At 39.8% G+C, this 20,749-nt stretch overlaps 1 protein-coding gene and 1 long non-coding RNA gene across 2 annotated transcripts in view; one reads left to right on the top strand and one right to left on the bottom strand.

The window, feature by feature from the left end:
* LOC134216270 (facilitated trehalose transporter Tret1-like) overlaps positions 1–12,772 on the top strand; it is a 56,914-nt gene extending 44,142 nt beyond the window's left edge. Inside the window, exons 2-5 of the mRNA XM_062695204.1 lie at positions 10,913–11,276; positions 11,341–11,687; positions 11,756–11,970; positions 12,036–12,772. Coding sequence (XP_062551188.1) covers positions 10,913–11,276; positions 11,341–11,687; positions 11,756–11,970; positions 12,036–12,467 — 1,358 coding nt within the window. The 3' untranslated portion in view covers positions 12,468–12,772. The remainder of the gene's footprint in view (positions 1–10,912; positions 11,277–11,340; positions 11,688–11,755; positions 11,971–12,035) is intronic.
* Positions 12,773–16,221: 3,449 nt separating this feature from the next.
* LOC134216269 (uncharacterized) lies at positions 16,222–17,657 on the bottom strand. The gene is made up of 3 exons (XR_009980582.1): positions 17,540–17,657; positions 16,794–17,241; positions 16,222–16,729 (listed from the first exon to the last, which is right to left on the bottom strand). It is a non-coding gene; the product is annotated as an uncharacterized LOC134216269 (long non-coding RNA).
* Between the last annotated feature and the right edge of the window lie 3,092 nt (positions 17,658–20,749).

Below are 20,749 nucleotides of genomic sequence, written 5' to 3'. Positions count from 1 at the left end.
TAGTCGCAAGTTTTATTACTGCGCATCTGGTGCGCTGTATAGCGCATCTGGTTGCGAACAATGTGCACCAGTTGCGCAACGATGCGCTTTAAGTTGAACGCGAATAAAATCGGTTTTCGCGACTTCGAAATTCGATTTTCAACTGGAATCATAATATCTGCTACAGTGAATTGAACCCGTAATTATCCATGTGAATGATCCCGTATTATGAGAAATCGGTTTTGTTGCCCGTTAGGAAGTTCATAACCATTAAAATCAGCTAATTCGAACAAGTTTTTATTGGAGTGAAAAATGTTGCTTCCGACGTTATGAAATGTTACTTTTATTTGTTGAGTTTCCTCGGTTTCCACACAAAAAAAGAAGAAGAAGACATAGTAAATAAACGATCTGTCAGTGAGCTGGCTTCTCTCTCTCAGGAGAAGATATATAAACTCATCCAAATTTCTTCCAAATACTTTAAAACAATATTTATTTCACCTTTTAAAATCGAGAGAACTATAAATAACATGATAACGTCAACATATCAGACAATTTTCCTATTAACGATGAAGGATCATTATTATAATCCTGGCCTTTTGGCAGCACGGTGCGGCTAGAAGTTCTTGGGCCGAGGTGAATTTTTGTTCGGTTTGTGAATACATTTTAAAATGTATTCTAGTATGTTTAAATAAGTTCTAGTGAAACGAACAAATAAGAATAATTGAAGTGCGGGTGTTTAGAATTATGGTGTGGTGATTAACAGCTTCATGCAATGGTTGTGTCGAGCACTGTGACGATTTTCAGGTAGGTGTTTATTCGATAATACCGTTTTGTAAAAGTGGAAAGAATCACTCCGGCTCAGTGGTGTGGCATCGGAGAGTGAAATTTTGAATTCTACATTTTTATTTTCTACAATTGAATCAATTAGGAGTAAAACAAGTGATAGGAAAATATTGAGTATTGTGAAAAATAAATGGAAGACTTTTTAAAAATTATCAACCATAAACCTACGACTTCCAAACAGTTTAAATCATTAGTTTTCTGTGCAGTGAGCCGGGAACCGGATCCATAGGCCCAAGTAGTGATTTACCCTACTCCTAAATAAACGTCTCTGAGGCATGTTTTCAAATACAGCATTGCGATTAATTAAATCTATTCACATATCGACCGCACAAGCAGATCAAAAGCTTCTGATTCTCGCGAACAATCTGCATATCTAATAAAAACGCACTCTGATCTATTTTGTTACCAACCTATTGCAAATTTTGCGCCGTGTTCTACTTGTGACAGATATATGATGCGAAAATCACTGTACAGCATAAAATCATATATCTGTCACCCAGAATCACGTTGGTATTACCCAAGCAATGATGATTCTACGCTGATACGTACCCTGCTCTGCGCCCGTTGTATACAACGTTACAGGTACAGCGCAAAGCAAATTTGAATGCAAGCAATGCTAGTAACGCATACAATGGCGCCATCTGGTTGCGGTCACTACCCATCACTGACTTGTTGGAATATGAAAACGACCAATGAACGTGTTCGTCGGCGATATATTTGTATATTCCATTTTAGTTCAAATTACTTATTTTACAAATTTATATGCCACATCATATCACTGAATTTACTAAATGATTTGTTCAGTAGGCATATATTTATAAAAATATTGTAACTGTTTGTCCTGGTTATACTTGATGACCTTAAATAATTTTCTTTTGCTATTATCAGCTTTTTTGAATTCTGAGTTTCAGACAAGTCTGGAACGCTGATCTTTTTTCTTAGTTTCTTGTAAATATTTCTTATAAAGAGGAAACGTCAACATGTTTTCTATTTATATTTGAACTAATTATTTCCCAACAATTAAATGAATATTTCATCGCCTACAATAAGTAATACTTAACAGCACGGATATCTCCATCAATCCTTTTACTAATTTTAATATTACAGTCCTGGATTCACTGATTCAGCCTGCTTGATCCGAATTGCCCGGAGAATGTCCCGCATTACCACATGATAAATCTCTGGATGAGCTATGGAATTCGTAAGAAATTGGATGGTCAACATCGGGAAAACCAGGAGAAATAAGAAATCTTGGACATTCTGGAGGGTCTACTGAACTTGAAGAATGGAGGTTTAAATAATTTTGAGAATCTAGGCCATTTCCGTATATGTATCGAAAAATCAACGAAAGTTGAAATAACTTGTCAAACTCTGAATAATGCAGGAATCTAAGGAATCTTAAGTATTTGATTACTCAGGAGGGTGTAAAGAATGTGCAAATATTGAGAATTTGTATGATTTACACAGTTAAACGTGTCTGAAGATATTTTGTAAAGTTAAGATCATGATAATGATCCAATCGAAGCTCTAGAATCTAAGAAAATGGGATATCAGAAAATGTGAGAGATTCTTTTGGAGTATCCTTAAATTAGCAAAGATCTAAAAAGTTAGGAAAATGCCTTCAAAATCCGAACACTTACATTTTTTTTAAATCACGATAATAAAGAATATAATAATAATTACTTACATATTTTGTAAGACAACGGACAATGCCAGAAAATTTTGCATATCGAAGAGTTTCCACGATTGGAGGGGGAATAGTTTTAATAGGGATTTTGTTTGGGCGTAAATAGGGATTTTGCGTTTTCTTTTTCAATTCCAATAATCAAAAAAGCTGTACATATTGTAATATACCTAATAATTTTGATAACGACAAATTTACTTTTTAGCAATTTTACAGATAGTAGTGTTTCTCTACATCAATCGAAAATTAACCAAGTGTGTTTTGAACAACAATAAAGATGTTTAAAATAATCAGCAAAAGGCCGGATTTGAATAAAGTATGTAGGGGGAAAGACGGCTTTGGCAGGTTTTGTTCTATTATTGTCAGGGTGGTTTTTGTCGACCAAATTTTATGAAATTTGGCCACAATATTCTTTGATATGCAAAGAATGTTTAGGGCAAATTTGAGAATTGTCAGTGATAAACCCCCCCCCTGCCAATAATAGAACAAAACCGGCCAAAGCCGTCATTCCCCTTATTTACATTTTAATAATATATTTACAGGTCATGTAAAAATGGAAAATATTTTTTTATTATTTTATAAGGAAAATCTACGTGAAACGCAAATAATACTATAGTAACGCAGCGAATGGTAAAACAATATGTGTGTCATCCTGCTGCTGTACGCGTACAACATGGTACGTGTATCACTGTACAGAAATCATATGTCTGTCGATAGTATTCGACTCCCATGCAAAAAATATTGTCCCACCAAAATATGTTCCCACCAGTTTCTCCATATATGGATGACGTCTCCACTGCAAGAAAGAGCTGTTTGGGGTGTGAGATAAGGTGCAAGAATGATGTTTTGGATTGTGCTTTCGCTAATTTCTATAGAATTGGACGTGTGAGTATTTGTTTTGGTACTTCGACAAATTTGCACGGTAGTCTATTCTTCGGTGAGAAAAGCAATAATAGGTACTAGCATTAACAATTCTCTGTCACGAACATTTGACCTCTGGATCTAAAGGCAAATGCTCTATCCATGTGCTATTCAGTAGCTCTTCCTATTTCTAAATGATCTGGTCTTTAATGCAAAAAATGTGATTGATCTAAATTGTAACACAATTATAAGAGCATAAGCATTGAATATTTATTTTGAAGTCAGGGAATAGAATTTGCACGATGAATATACTGTTTTGGGCGTTACTTGGGAACAAGGATTATTTTTAGCATGAAACAAACAGATTTTTCTTCAGGTTTTCGATATTCAATACATATACCAATCTCATGAAAGTTCTTCTTGAGTAATGAAATCAAGAATGGTAATAAAAATCTAATTTATTCGTTAAGGCTGGGTTTCATACCATCATTAAGTTTGTTGCACTATGTATCCGGTGTGTAATTCGGAATATTGTATACTCAATCCGCTTAACTGTCGAAGTGAGCATACCGATAGGATTTTCAATGAGCATGTTTCTGATAGGAAGAAGTTAAAAATAAAAAAAGACTTCCATAAATTTTTATTATCTTCAATATTATCTTTATCTATATATATAAAAATCAATCTATGTATGTATGTTCGCTAACTACTTCTGAACCACTTGGCCGAATTCAACCAAATTTGGTACACACGTTCTCTATCCTCAGGGAAGTTGACAAAGGGGTGGGAGGGTCATTTAGAAAGGGGGAGGGGTTTTGTTTAGAAAACGAACAATTATGTGTAACTTGCATCTCCTAGGACCGATTTCAACCAAATTTTGTACACATATTCAATATAAGGAAACAATCATATGAGAGTGTAATCTTTGAAAGGGGGGAGGGGTCTGGAGGGCGGGGTATTGTTCAGAAAACGGGTAATTCAGAGTAAATTCTGAACCCCTGCACCGATTTCAACCAAATTTGATACACACATTCTCTATCCTAAAGAAAAGATAACAAAGGGGGTGGGGCGGTCATTGTAAAAAGAAGGAGGATATCGGGGGAGGGGTTGTCTTTATAAAACGAGCAATTCAGTGTAACTCCCAACCCCCAGTACCCATATCAACCAAATTTTGTACACATATTCACGAGTATTCGATCATATGGAAGGGTAATTTGGTAAAGGGAGGAGGGGTCTGGAGGTATTGTTCAGAAAAAGAGCAATTCAGTGTATCATCTGAACCCCTGAACCGATTTTGGACCAAATTTGGTGCACACATTTTCTATCCTAAGGAGAAGATAACAAAGGATGATCATTGGGAAAAGGGAGGGTAAGGGGAAGGGTTGTATTTAGAAAAGAGCAATTCAGTGTAACACCTAACTCCCAGGACCGATTTCAACCAAATTTGGTGTACACATTTTCTATCCCAAGGAGAAGATAACAAAGGAGGTGGGAGGGTCATTGGGGAAAAATTATGGGGAAGGTTGTCTTTAAAAATGAGCAATTCAGTGTAGCTCCCAGGATAAATTACAACCAGATTTGGTACACTTATTCTCTATTTTTGGAAGATGTTTATTGAAAAGGTAGAAGGGCCAAACAAATATATAAAAATAGATTGATACAAAGGAACAATTCTATGAGCGGTAGATCTACCTCTGTGGGTTTTGTGCTACAGCATTGGACATTTTAATTGAATAATTTACTTTTCAGTCCCTAGCAAAGCCGGATACATATAGCTATTAGCTATCTATATATCTCGGATACTTATTCAGTGATGTGACGTATGTGATTTTGTAAACAAAAATTTAAACGTTGATTTCTGCAATCTGATAGCACTCCCACGCAAACCATCGCCACATACAGGTAGGGGAGGTTTCGGCTACATGTTCGTTGTGTTGGTTTGCGTAGGAGTGCCATCATATTTGACAAATCGACGTATGCATCTTTGTTTACAAAATCACATACGTCCTTTTGAATAAGTACCTGAGATATATAAAACTCAATGTTTGTATGTTTGTGTGTATGCTCAAGCCTAACTTCTGAACCCATTATTGTATTGTTTAGTTATCGATCAATTTAACCATTTATCGAAATTATGGTTTGCCCAGTGAAAAGCAATCATTAATGTGTTTCCTTCTGGATGGTGAATGTGATCCCTTCTTTGAAAATGGGCGTTTTCCCGGAATAAGACATCGGTGGATGTTTTCCTTCTTTAGAAATAGACGTTTTCCCGGAGTAAAGCGATTTTGGGTTAGATCCCTTTTTCAAAATCATTCAATGTTTTCAAATGAAATCTGCCTTTTTTTAATCAAATGATGAAGTATCGATAAGAAAACGCAATTATCCTGTTGACCAATTGGTTTATTCATTTTCCGATTGTGAAAAAAAAAACTGCGAATCAAACTGGCAATTCCGAGCAAGGCCGGGTACATAAAGCTATATATATATATAAAACTCAATGTTTGTATGTTTGTATGTATGTTTGTATGTATGTTCCAGCATAACTTCTGAACGCATTGACCGATTTCAACCAAATTTGGAACACTCATTCTTTATCTTAAGGAGACGACGATAGGGGGGTTATGGATGCTGTTTGGAAAAGGGGAGGGTGTGGGGGGAGGGATATTGCTTAGTAATCGATCACCTCAGTGTACTTTCTGAACCCCTTGGCCGTTCTCAACCAAATTTGGAACACACATTCTTTATCTTAAGAAGACGACGATAGGGGGGTTATGAATGATGTTCGGAAAAGGGGGAGGGTGTGGGGGGAGGTGTATTGCTTAGTAATCGATCAACTCAGTGTACTTTCTGAACCCCTTGGCCGATCTCAACCAAATTTGGAACACACATTCTTTATCTTAAGGAGACGACGATAGAGGGGTTATGAATGCTGTTCGGAAAAGGGGGAGGGTGTGGGGAGAGATGTATTGCTTAGTCATCGATCAACTCAGTGTACCTTCTGAATCCCGTGGTCGATCTCAACCAAATTTAAAACACACATTTTTCACCTTAAGGAGACGACGATAGGGGGTTAGGGATGCTGTTCGGAAAAGGGGGGAGGGTGGGGGGAGGCGGTGTATTGCTTAGTCATCGATCAACTCAGTGTATCTTCTGAACCCCTTGGTCGATCTCTACCAAATTTTGAAAACACATTCTTTATCTTAAGGAGACGACGATAGGGGGGTTAGGGATGCTCTTTGGAAAAGGGGGATGGTAAGGGGGGAGGGATATTGCTAAGTTATTGATCAACTCAGTGTAACTTCTGAACCCATTTGCCGATTTCAACCAAATATGAAACAGACATTCTTTATCTTAAGAAGACGACGATAGGGGGGGGTTAGTAATGCTCCTTGAAAAAGGAGGAGGGTGAGGGTAGCGGTATTGCTTAGTTTTTATCAACTCAGTTTACCTTCTGAACCCCTTAGCCAATTTCAACCAAATTTGGAACACACATTCTTTATCTTAAGGAGACGACGATAGGGGTTAGGCATGCGCTTTGGAAATAAGAGATGGTATGTGGGGAGGGGTATTGTTTAACAATCGATCAACTCAATGTAAGTCTTGAGCCCCATGACCGATTTGAACCAAATTGGTATCAAATATTGTCTGTCCTAAGGAACCGATTTTAGTGGATATTGGTAGGTCCTTTTAAAATGGGGTGGTTGTGAGAGAGGACTGTCATAGCTGAACGAGAGAGGGCATATTTATTAAACGAACAGTTTAGTATACCTTTCTATCGCATGGGTGAAATTAAACCAAATATTTAAACACGTATTGTTTACCCAAAGGAAATTATTTTTGGGTATTGTATAGAAAACGACTTAATTTGAAATCCCTCTTATTTAGTTCATCCGAGGTTCTTTGACATTGTACAATGCTCCGAAAACAATTCTTCAAAAATAGCAAATCCTCGACAATAACATTGCCCTAAAAATGACATAACCCTGAATGAATCAGGCCATTAACATAACACTATTTGGCCTAAGGTCATTTAACATGAAGTGAATTTGGGATAATACTGAAAAAAATTCATATAAAGCATGCATTTGCTGGGTATAAAGCAATGATAATTGTTACCCTTCATCGGAATCATAGTTTGCCCAGTGAAAAGCAATGAATAATGTGTTTCCTTCTGGATGGTGGATGTGATTGCTCCTTTAAAAGTAGGCGTTTTCTCGGAATAAGGCAATGGTGGGTGTGATCCCTTCTTTAAAAATATGCGTTTGGCCGGAATAAGACATTGGTTGATGTTTTTCCTTCTTTAGAAATAGACGTTTGCCCGGAATAAGGCTATTCAAAACCACAATCCCTTCTTCAAAATCAGTCAATATTTCTAAAAGCCTTCTTTTAATCAAATGATGAAGTATCAACAAGTAAACACAATTACCCTGTTAACCAATTGGTTTTATTATTTTCCGATTGTGAAAAAAAACTGCAAACCAAACTGGCAACTCCGAGCAAGGCCGGGTACATAAAGCTAGTTTTTCATAAAATCTATCAGAATTACGACGTGAAAATTTTTAACGTCCTGTCACAGCTACAGCATCGTTACGCCAATGGGCAAAGTTGATCCTTATTAAGTCAAATAATCGGCTGAGACAATAAAATGAGTTTAATTTGTTTGTTGGGAAAATTTAAAGCAGTAAAATGTTGGTTAAAAATTTGAAAAGCTGTTTTAGGAGATGAGTCATTAAAGGAGGAACTGCTTTGACTGTTCTTCACTGAGTCGGAGGCATCAAAGATGTTACGGATAAGTTCTACGATGCCAGAAAGTGGACATTGGAGCATCCGGATGTTGTTCCGTTCGTTCTCTATGCTCTCTGTCTGGCTGAGAAAACGAAAAACTTGGATTATCTGGGTTCGCAGAAGCAGACGAAACTCTCGTTCATCATGATGTGGAACCACATAAGTTGAAGGTTTTCTTCTAGTCACACTCGAATATTATCTGCTCTCTATACACAATTTCGGCAGTTTTTTTTTTTTTCAAACTTAAAAATCACTCTAATAAAGTCCAAAAAAAACACAATTTTGGTAGCCCAACACGCGGCAAGCGACTTTATCCAGCGGCAACAAAACTCTAACGCAGAACCTACCAACGATTGGCGACACTGAGACCTTTTTATTGAATGCGTCACCCAACATGCGACAGCTTCAGTACTTGACATCGCTGCCTTCAATTCTATAGAAGAAATGCTGTTTTTGTATATCCAAAAGCACCCATCCATATCAGTTTTCCCAATCCCGGTGAATGATATGAAAATCGAGGAAAAGGGAATTCCATTTCCAACTTCAAAGTCAGAGTCAGAGGAAGGGACGAGTAGATGATGTCAGAAACAACCGGGGCAGCGACCTTCCTCAGAATCCTTGTGTAGCTTCATCGAGATAGCTGCTGAAAGATCGCTTCTGGTGAATTCGCCGCTGTATGTACGTCGAGTAGGATTCGAGGGCATGTGGTGGGCATTCGATGCTCAGTGACGTTTATTACAGCAGTACTGAGCGGACCCAGCTATTAGGAAAACTTACTGTGGAAGAAAAACTTATTTTAGTGGATTTCTTTGTGAAATTTCTATTAAAATAAAAAATAACTTCCGTGGAATTTCTGAGGAAATAATTTTCTGTTGAATTGAATCATAATAACCTTCCATAAAAACAAAATAAAAATAATAAAAAATAGGTGTTTTTATGGCAATTTAGAGGAGTTTCAGAAATTTTCTCGAAATTCAGTATATTTTTTTAAAAGAAATTTATACACACGGAAATTTTGAATTCAGCATCATGACAAAAACGCTACCGCTACCATTTTAAACTACAACCAAAGCCACCAAAATGAGTATGTAATACAGTCGACCTTTCATGAGTCGCTAATGAAAGAACCATTGACTCAAGCATAAATCGACATGTGGAACAGAAGTTCCTTGGAAAGTTGTTCAAAAGGACTATCAGAGTAACAAAAATAAATTTTTAGCATGGCATCATTTTATTCCACAAATCAACATCAAGTCTTACAACAATGACTTGTAAAAGTAATGTGTAAAACCTTTCAGCTCGATTAACCTACTAGGAAGTTTAGTTATGCACAGATATGTTATTCAGGACTTGGTTGAACGGATAGATCGTATGTTCTGTATTCTGTGTGGTTTCAAATGGTCGGAGCGGAATGCAATGACAGCAGCTCTCCGTGGTGGGTGCATGTGCACGCCACGGCGATCTGAGAAGAAGAGGCCGAGTCATAGCTTGCTGCTCACCGATTGACACGTTGAGGTGTCCATTTATAACCACACGCTGATGGTAACGTACACAAACCTCACATATTCCATGACGTTTTGGAGAACAAACAAGGTCTGTACTGCCCATGACCGTTATTTGTAACAATCGACAAAAGTAGGCATGGGAGAAATGGAACGATGAAGTTTGTGATATGCATTATTATGGAAATCTAACGCATTTTCAAAAAACACACACAAACGCTTTTTGCAGTTAAAATCATCGGCAGCTTATATCACTTAATATTTGAGTGCAAATCAATTGTGCTAATTTTTGTTCAAGGAACATGGCACACCGGTGAAATAATTTTCCAGTGTTACAATTATGCGGTCACTATGCTCGATGTTACAAAACAACTTGGTAGTTTTTTCAAGATTTTTAGAACAAACTTTCAGATTTCACCAACTTAGATGGAAGAACTAACAATTTGAAGACAATTCATGAGCCTAACTCAAAATCGCAAAAAGTGCAATTGTTACAAATATGCGATCATGGGCAGTGTAGTAGTGTGTGAAAGTAATGAGTGAAATCCTCTAGGCTTGAAAAACCTGCTGGAATAAATGCACGGATAGCTTGTAAAAGTAGTGGGTTAAATCCTATCAGCTCGATGGACCTGCTGAGATGTCGATAAATCCATGTGTTAAATCTACATAAAACGTCGTACTGGAAGAGCTAAAGACGGGTAGGATTAAGCGTTTTAACTTCGCCACGGTTATGGACAGCGATTTCAAATCTCTGGAGAACAATATTAGAATCATCATCCCGAGACATCCTGCTAAAGGATCATAAGAAGGCCTTTGGACTCATCGAAGTTATGACACATGAATTTCTTTTTAAAGTGTTGCTTTTTTGCTGTTTGAACTTATAATTGTATTATTTATGCTAATTTAAATATGCTTGCGGAAGGTCCCTAAGGGTATACCGGAAGATGGCCTACCCAAGCCCAATCCCCTATTACCAGGTGCCTCTCTGACCATAGTTGCTATATATAACGAGTTAAAAACTGATATATTATCAAAATTCACATGATTGAAAAATAAAAATTGGTTTGTATGAGAAAGGTAAAAAATGCAAACCGTTAACCAAGACGAACTTCTGCCATACAACCTGAATTCAAATAAAAAGTACCGAGGTGTTCTCGGCTTATTTTAATAACTTTTAGCCAACTTTTGTAAATAATTATTTTCGACACATAGTTTCATACCCAATTAAAAAGTTCACAATTGACTTTCTCTTCAACAGTTAACATCATTTCGTTAGCGCAAGGTACCGCCATTGGATGGTTGTCGCCATTTCTCCCGCTGCTTGTTTCCGCGAATGCTCCCCTGCACACCGGCCCCGTAACGGATATCCAAGCTACGTGGATCGCTTCGCTGCTCTGTGTAGGTGCTATCTTCGGGACGGTTCTTTTCGGCTGGTCAGCGGACAAATTCGGGCGGAAGTTTTCGCTCTGCATTGCAGCTATCCCCCTTCTCGGATTCTGGGCATGCGTTGCCTTCGGAGGATACGTGGAAATCTTGTACCTGGGGCGAGTGCTGGCAGGTTTGGGAGCTGCCGGAGTATTCCTTCTTGTACCGCTCTACGTTACAGAAATTGCAGAGGATAGGTTAGCTAGTGAAGAATAAAGTTTATCGAAGTCAACTGATATACATCTTTTTCATATTTTACAGCATACGAGGCTCTCTAGGATCATTCTTCATCCTATTCATAAATATAGGAACGTTGGTGTCGTTCGTCGTTGGCAGCTATTTGTCATATCACATCACATCGTACATTCTCATGACATTGCCGATCGTGTTTTTGCTGTGTTTCATAAATTTTCCGGAGACACCGCAGCACCTTATTCGTTGCAACAAAATTGAAGAGGCTGAGTGCTCGCTGAAGTATCTTCGCGGTTACACAACTTCTTTGGAGCATGTTGAAATGATGAAGACGGAAATGACTACCATGATTAACCAGGTTTACCCGAACGGAAAAGATTCCAGTGAAGATTCATCTCTGAAGTTGGCTGATTTTGGTAATGCCCACTAATCATATTGCTATAATGAACAAAGAAAATAATCCTAATAAATTTATCAAATTTAGCACCGTTTTCAACCAAGAAAGCTCTCTTGATAGGAATGGTCCTGGTTACGTTGAATCAGTTCTCGGGATGCTTCGCCCTCATCAATTACACAGCGAACATTTTTGCTGAAGCTGGATCGGATCTGAATCCCAACACAGCTGCTATGATCGTGGGCAGCATCCAAATCGTGGGTTCTTACGTTTCCACCTTAGTGGTTGATCGTTTCCAGCGGAAGGTAAACAGTTCCGTATTCCAATCTTGATGATCGATTTTTGAACAACCTCTTCATACATTTTCCAGGTGCTTTACATCGGAACTGCCTTCGGATCTTCTGTTGGTCTGGCTGCGATGGGAGTTCACGCCTACCTTAAAATGTACGGATTCGATGTCAGTGCAATCAATTGGATCCCGGTGGCCAGCTTATCGTTTGTGATATTCATCGCCGCGTGCGGTATCCTGCCGCTAACTTTCGTGATCCTGTCGGAGATCTTGCCACAGAAGCTGAGAAGCTTCGGAGGATCTCTGTGCACCACATTCCTTTGGGTGGTGAGCTTCATTGTGATCAAGTACTTCCCTGTGATGGTGGAAGTGCTGGGTATGCATGGCTGCATGTGGACCTTCGCCGGATGTTGTATGTTCGGAATGTTCTTCAACGCGTTGTTTATTCCGGAAACGCGAGGAAAGAGCATTGAAGAAATCACGCTAGCAATGGAGGGTAGGAACAAGGATTAAAAGGGCAGTGCCATGAGTGTGTGCGTGAATATAAGTTTGAGTGCCATTAGAAGGTTATGCAACCAAATAAGTCGTGAGGAAATTATGCAAAAAATGAAAAATGTGTGTAGAGAGTGATGAGTCAGTGACCGATATTTAAAGCGTATAACGCAGTGTTTCCTATTAGTTTGACTTCTCTCATTAGCTTTACGTAGAATATGGCATTATTTAATTTATATCAACAAATTGTGATTGATGTGATGAAACTATTTTACTTTCTAAATAAATTATGAGATTATAAGAAGGGTAATTTATTTTTTGTTCGCAGTTCAGTCTACTCTCTACATCTTAATTTTCCATATTTCGATATCTTTAATATGTAAATGTTTTTTTTTCGGTTTCTTCAATCCACACAAATTTTTGCTTTTTCCATCTCGATGAACCCCTTATTCGAATATCTTCCTATCTCGATGTGCAATGGTCATATGTTTTTTTCCCAAGCAATGGAGGGGGAATCTGCTTAACAGACTTCCTGGGTTGTCCAGGAAGTGCGGGATTAGGGACTACCTCCAACAGAAAACGAGGGAGGAAGGACTACATCCCCGACCCGCTAAACCGCTTGTGACGCCCCGCTTCAGCTCGAGGATCATCTCGCCCATCCGGGTACGTCTTATTCGACGTACGTCGGCGCCGAGTTCACCGAGCTTGACGTCACTCCTCATCGCCTTCAAGACGTCCGAGTACTTAGCCTCGTTCGTCTTGATGACTAGGGCATCGCCCCTGGAGCGATTGGCGCCTACCCTAGACTTCTTGCTACCCTCATTCGCCTGGGCCTTCTTTTCGGCCCTTGACGTCTTCGGTTTCCTCTTGTTCTTGACCAGGGTCCAGGAGGCGTCATCCCCCTCTATTTCCCTGGTCTGGGGCGGCTGAGAGTTCTCAGCCTGCCGTAACCCCTTACCACCGTCTTTCCTGGGTGGACGGACTTTTACAGGTCCTTCCTCCACCGGTTTGGGAGGTACCTGGCCGGGGCTCAGCTTCCCAGCCCCACTACCCTTGTTCGGGGTAGTAACCCTCCGCGTTACTCATCGCCTGGAGACTGTCTCCCCCGTTTTTGTGTCTGCTCCGTTGGAGCAGTGATCCCCGACGTGCCTGCGAATACTTGAGCCTCAGTCTGGGTAGACTTTGGCACCACCGTCTTCGCTGGCACGCCCTCGGTCGATTCGACCTTGCCCGAGTCCGCGAATCCTTGGGCCTCCTGGGTCTCTGGGTAGACCTCCACTCCACGCATTTCACGCTGCGCACCGAGCTGCCGACTGTTGCTTCTGGCCTTTTAGGCGGAGACCTGAACAACCCACCTCTTGCGAAGGGGTTACCCGAATAAAAAATACAGTTGAATAACAATATAATTTATTGTAACACTACTATTAATAACATTAAGTTGGCAATAGATTATATTGTAAATGAAACCATAGAAATACATTAGAATGCATTGTTATGAACCATTTACTCAAATGTAAATGAAATTTTCGCAATAGAATGTACGGGTTGTTAAGTATCTTAACTATACAAAATCTGAGATTTTTCCATACATTCTTTTCGTCACACAATAGAGTGTATGGTTAATTCTTCTTCTTGGCATTACATCCCTACACTGGGACAGAGCCGCCTCGCAGCTTAGTGTTCATTAAGCACTTCCACAGTTATTAACTGCGAGGTTTCTAAGCCAGGTTACCATTTTTGCATTCGTATATCATGAGGCTAACACGATGATACTTTAATGCCCAGGGAAATCGAGACAATTTTCAATCCGAAAATTGCCTAGACCGGCACCGGGAATCGAACCCAGCCACCCTCAGCATGGTCTTGCTTTGTAGCCGCGCGTCTTACCGCACGGCTAAGGAGGGCCCCAACAATGGTATGGTTAATATATTGTTGAAATATCCGAACAAAACTGTTCAAAATACAATGGATTGTATTGTATTTGTATAGTAAAACAATACGATTTTTGATTTCTCAGTTGTGACAGCTTTACTGTTCAACAATACAATTTAAAGGGAATAAAATGCATATTTGGCGCTATGAGGCAAATATTGTTATACAGTTTATATGCAATGTAAAGAAACGTTTCAAAAGTTATCAATGTTTGAATCTTATGTACGAAAACGTTTCAAAAACAATTGCAAGTATTGTTACAATAAAGAAATATGTTGATGTATTGTATCCTCAGTGTTGACACGATCTGTGCAACCATCAAGAAACAATGTATCCTATTGTATACCGTACATTGTATTGTAATTCAATTGTTTACACTATTGAATTAATAGTACATTTTTATCCGGGTATCGTCTACACTACTACCACTAATTGAAGAATTGACTTGTTTTTCCATTTTGGTCCCACGAGTTGCTCGGGAAAAGAGGTCCACCACGCTAGAGCCCAGCATGACGCAGTAAGGGACAATTACTGTGGAGGGTGCCCAGGTACCCCACAGGCTCCGTTAAAAGCCTAGCTCATTATTTCACCCCCCTGGTCATGCATCCCCTCGGCACGGGTCGCTTAACGCTTTGGGATTAGGGGTTAGGGACGATGGTCCCTTTGGTCGGTCGCACCCACTCACTCTAGCTGATGTCAGAAGGACAACAGTGCCCAGGCTGCACTACCAGCTAAGTACAAAACCCTTAGCTGGCGGTCGATTGTCATCGGAAGACCCGTGGGAGCGTGAGATTGGAACTTGTGAGGACCAGTGCTGTGTAGGTCACTCCTTCCCAGATGTCAACTCACCATTTCGCATATGTTATTCATGTTAAGTGTACAACACTGCTGACCATTCCGCCAGTCTATGAGTGGCGATAAAAGACATTTATTACCAGATAAAGATTGTCGCTTCGGTTCCCTTTGTTCTGCTGTCCGAAACATGTGTGGTACCTAACTGTCAAATCGTATGTATTTTTCCTTCATTCACATTTAAGCCCTCAGTCCACTGTTTGTCATAATGACAAATATTTCTAGACAAACATTTCAAATGGGCCTACCTAACATCTGCCATAATCTGAGAAATATGGGATGCAAAAATTGGCAGACGAAAATAAATCTGAATTAAAATTCCAACTTCGTTCAACGATTTTTAAATCGTTGACAGGCAAAATAATAGTCGTAGAACTGAATAAAAGTAATGGTTTTCCAGTACAGGTCATTTTTCTTGGATTTTAAGATACTTTTGTTACTTCGGACCCTTTGCATTAGAACAATCAGATGGGACCTGTTATATTGGACATTTTACTTAAATCAAATTTACATAGGACCTTGAATGAAAATTACTCAAACTTTGCAAAAGGAGGCTAGTTTTAGGTGGATAGTACAGAGGATCATGCGTAATTCAGCGAATATTCATATTCTTCAACATTAACTTGTTGAATATTGGATCGGTGTATGTATTTCGACAACAAATCGCGTCATATACATACAGGACATTGATAGCTTTGCTGATAGGATCTGATACTTGAATACATACATTTAACATCTAACAGAATATCCCGTCTGTTGCAGGGCAGTCCCGTCTTGCATTATAGCAGCTAATACTGTGTATATACCTTCCATTTTTGAATCCACATCCTTAGAGATAAGAAGGTGCTTAGAGGTGCTGAAAATTTCGGAGTAATGTCGAGCCGAGGTTTTCGACTTTTGCACCCGCCAGCAGTGGCATTTCGGGACGACGGATACTTTCTTTGTTCAAATAATCAACAACAAAGTAACTTGTCCGGGAATCCTCCAATATTATATTTCAAGAAAAACATATTGATCTCGGGCATACCGGAAATTTTCGAATAACTGTTACCTCCCAGCAAAGGATCGCCTTCGATACTGGTGATGAGGTTTTTACGGCAGGTGAAGCGACATAGAATGAAGCATTCTGATACTTATGTTGGAAGTCTTTCGTGATAGAGTACAGAGCATAATCTTTTCCGGATTATCGTTGGCTATAATCTCGAAGTCTGGAATCGTAAGGGCATTCAAATCGGGTCGATCGAAACACACCCGATATTAACTGGACATCACATCAATCGCCTCCATGGTTTACGTAAAAAGACCATCCTGAGGAGAACGCAAAGGAGCCGTCACCTTGAGGAATATCATTGGGAAGATTCCGAATAAAAGAAAGCTTGGACTGCAGTAGCCGAATCTTACGCCGCTTGCGTTCCAACTCACAACGTTCCTCCTCTAAAACGACTACCGATCAACGTCTTGGACTTCCCATAGTCCTTCGAATTTGGTTCCACTCAGCTCTGAAATTTAAAGATAGATTTTTATTTATAAACCCGCATTCAAACCGAATCTTATTCCTCGTACCTTGTCAAACGCCTTGTTTTTCAAATCCGGTTACATTTCCCTCGGGCAAAACTGGAAGTCATTCTCGCCCTCGAGCAGCGCTCGCTCGATATTGCTGTAAAACCATTCGTAGCTAACATTTTTTTTGCACCTTCGGAAGCTTCAGCAGGTTCCTCAACCGGAGTTCGATCCGCTGGGTGGCTTTCTTGTCCAGCAGGGCCACCGGATTGATCACCCGCAGTGCGCTCGTCCCTTCATCCAGATCTTCATAGCGTTTCTTCAAACTGTCCTTCATCGTGACGTACCACGATATCATCTTCTTTTTCCAGAACGAGTCCAATTTTTCTCCGGAGTTATCATTCCCTTCTGCGCCGTCGAACCCGTCCCCCAGGGGGTGCCACCCTTCCGTAGGCTTCCCTTTGGTGGGATCCGATTGTTAATGACCTGTTTACTGTTTCTGAAGCGGGTCCTGTAATTTGTATGCTTAGGATCTGTCTCATTTGGAGAATTAAACTTAAAAGTGACAGTTCGAAAATTAGCAAAAAAAAAACCGGTCATAAGAATGGCTGGTGCTACCCCGCAATTCCAATAAGACATCGATGCAAAATGATTCTATATCTGTCAAAAGTAATCTTGCTCTGCCAGCAGGGTTATTCGATAATAATTATTGAAGTGTCACTTTTAAGTTTAATTTCAGTTTAATTCTCCAAATGAGACAGACCCTTAATATACCATAACAACTTAAAATTATGCTTTTACAAACTTACCTTAACAGCGTGTCTTTCGTGTCGGATTATCGGATCGGATATATACCTTAGAAACAATTTTAAATCATTAAAATTAATAATTAAACCGATGGACAACCGAAGGTCCAATCTGATAATTCAAGCTCTATCTGGAATAAGGGCGAATGTCGCAAGAGAGGATTCTCTTCGCCGACTTCCCCTCTTTTTAATAAAAGTGACAAGCAGTGGATTTCTTTGTGGTTTATCACCTCAGGACGATAGAAAACGATGCGAACTTGCATTCTGAGGTGATAAACTGCAAAGAAATCCTTTGCTTGTCACTTTTATTTAAAAGAGGGGGAAGTCGACGAAGAGAATTCTCTCTTGCGACATTCGCCCTTTTACCAGATAGAGCTTGAATTTGACAATGTTTTGGTAAAATTTAATATCAGATTGGACTGTCACATTGCAAAACGGCCAGTCGTCAAGTCAAGTCAGATTGGCCGTTTTGCACTACTATAAATTTTAGTAAAAAAAGTAAAATCGATCTGATTCAAATTTAACATAAAATTTTAAAGGTAATGTTAATAAACTAACAACTCGATTTGTTTACTTTTGTTAGATAGGACTATAGATAGTAGAATCTATAGATGAGCGAAAGCATGGCTGAGTCGATTTTTTTGCCCGTGCACACGCGCGTATGACGTCACAGCCCTTAACGTTTCCATTGAAATCGTGACGTCATGCTCGTTTGGAGACACGTTTGACAGTTTGTTTGGAGACAGAGGATTTATCTTCGCTCATCTATATATTCCACTATCTATAGATAGGACCATATGAAATATTTCTCTAGGTCAAGTTGATCCGGACATCTACCAAACCGATTAGAAATCGACATGGATATCAGACTGACTTGACAAATATTTGTCATTATGACAAACAGTGTACTGATAGCTTTAGATCCCCTATCCTCGCCAGCATGCCACCACATTTTATTTTCAAAGTTTTCTTGCTCGCGGCAAGCACGTATCATCGTGCACCACACATATATTTTTAATTTTCCAGCATAATTGGTGAGTATTTTTATTAAATATTTATGGAATTGAACAAAATGAACTAATAAGATGCTAATTCAACAGGAATTAAATATTGAAAATGGCAACATCCACCACGAATTGTAAAGCTGCTATGTGAGGGCAGAGCACCGCAGGAACTTAGAATCCAGCAAGTGTTCGTTTGGTTCAGACGCTATTACATAGGTTCCGCTCGGAAGTACATCCATTACCGAAGGGACCAGTGATGGGCCGATAAGAACTACAAGAATGCCCACTTGGGCACCCGCTGGAAGTCCAACCCGTTCGCCGGAGCCTCCCACGCCAAGGGCGTCGTGCACGAAAAGGTCAGCTTCGAATCCGAACTCCGCCATCCATTCCATAAGTACCGCCGAGTGCAGCTCATCAAGAACGGCAAGAAAATGACCGCCTTCCTACCCCGGGCCTGAACTACATCTAGGAGAACGATGAGGTCCTGGTTGCCGGTTTCGGTCGTAAGGGTCACACCGTCGGTGACATTCCCGGAGTTCGCAAGTTAAATGTGTTTTCCTTTAACGTCACCTATTTGATAAGCATGGTTTAGCATTTGAATAAATATTTAGTATATGTCTATTTTCAAATATTGTTTTTGCCTTTTTTTAATTGAAAAGAAGAAATAAAAATTATATTGCTCTACAAGGGTTTGATTCTTCATAGCTTCACAGCTGTCCGATATCGGACTTCTACGTCAGGCTCAGAGGGCTTGATTTTGCATAGCTCGACATCCGTCCGATAACGGGCTTTCACGTCGAGCCTCATTTGTTTTGTCGACGCTCGATCCGCTCGACGCAAACGGTGCAAAATCGTTGGATATGAGGCGGATCGTCCAACCCTTGGAAGCCCCATATGGGGCTCAGTCGGACTGATCGTCGGCCTTCTAATCCGACTTATGCGTCCGATTTTTTCTTACACGCTTAGTTAGGATAATCTAAAAGTCGGTAAAAAATACCGATAATCGAACTAAAGTGCACATACCTAAAATGTACACTGACAAAAATCCAATCATATCCATTATGTGTGGCACACATAAATTTTGACTATAGCATTTCCCACATAATGGCTATGTGAATTCGCATAGCATATATGTGAAAACACACCTAACCGTTATTAACTAATAACCTTTATGTGGATTCTCTCATAGCGGGTGGTTATTAACGCACACATAAAATTTATTTGTAAATTTCTTTAGATTTTTGCCAATAAAAATGTGTGGATTTTTATTAGTGTAGGTAATCATCGATTACCTAAAGTTAGGTAGTGGTGGTTATCAAGAACTATCGTTAAAAATTACCGATTTCGGTCGTTTATTTTTACCTAAAATAGGTTTTGGATGTTTGTTTTGGTCATGCAAAAACGTTGAAAATTACCGATTAGGGTAAGACACCCAGAAATCGCCCTCCCCCCAGTTTTCGCCCACCTACTTTAGAATCTTCATTTCTCGTAAACTAGTTGTTGAAAACAGTTACAGTTGAAGTTTTTCCATACAAGCATCAATCAATTACGAAAAAACTTGAACTTTGACTGTTTCCAACAACTAGTTTTCGAGAAAGGAAGGTTTTAAAATAGGTGGGCGAAAACTGGGGGGAGGGCGATTTCTGGGTGTCTTACCCTATTAGGTTATTTTTTAGTGTTTTGTTTAAAGAAAAACAAAATTCTTCAATTGATTCATTTATTTTTTATTGAGTAAATTTTGAAACCGGCTAAATTTTCGGCCGGATTATGGTACCTGTTGTATGGCATTGCAAATACTGGGTCCTTAGCCTCTTACCTATGCCTCCCCGTGGTGCTGGCCGGGATACGAGCACCCTTTTGGAAGCCCAGGTAACTAACCCCGGTGGGAACTTTTGTCACATGCAAACAGGGAGGGAGGGTGTGGTAGTTAGCTCCTCTCCGGAGGTGTTAACCTGATCGAGCGTCTTGGAAGTGATGGGAAGATCAGGTAACTAATCCCGGTGGGAACTATGGTCGTATGCTAACAGGAAGGGGGGGGGGTTGCTCCACTCCAGAGGTGTTAACCTGATCGAGCGTCTGCTCCTCATGGTATGAGGGTCTGTTCCCCACGCTAAGGGCGGCTGATCATCGGCCGCATGCCAGCGATTAAACCCGTGACCAACATCCCCAACCAACACAGTGACAGGCGTTCGAGCCCTGATCCTGGAAG

This window comes from Armigeres subalbatus, chromosome 2 (assembly GCF_024139115.2).
Source record: "Armigeres subalbatus isolate Guangzhou_Male chromosome 2, GZ_Asu_2, whole genome shotgun sequence".
Taxonomy (NCBI): Eukaryota; Metazoa; Arthropoda; class Insecta; order Diptera; family Culicidae; genus Armigeres; species Armigeres subalbatus.
This window is presented reverse-complemented; position numbering and strand designations above follow the sequence as displayed.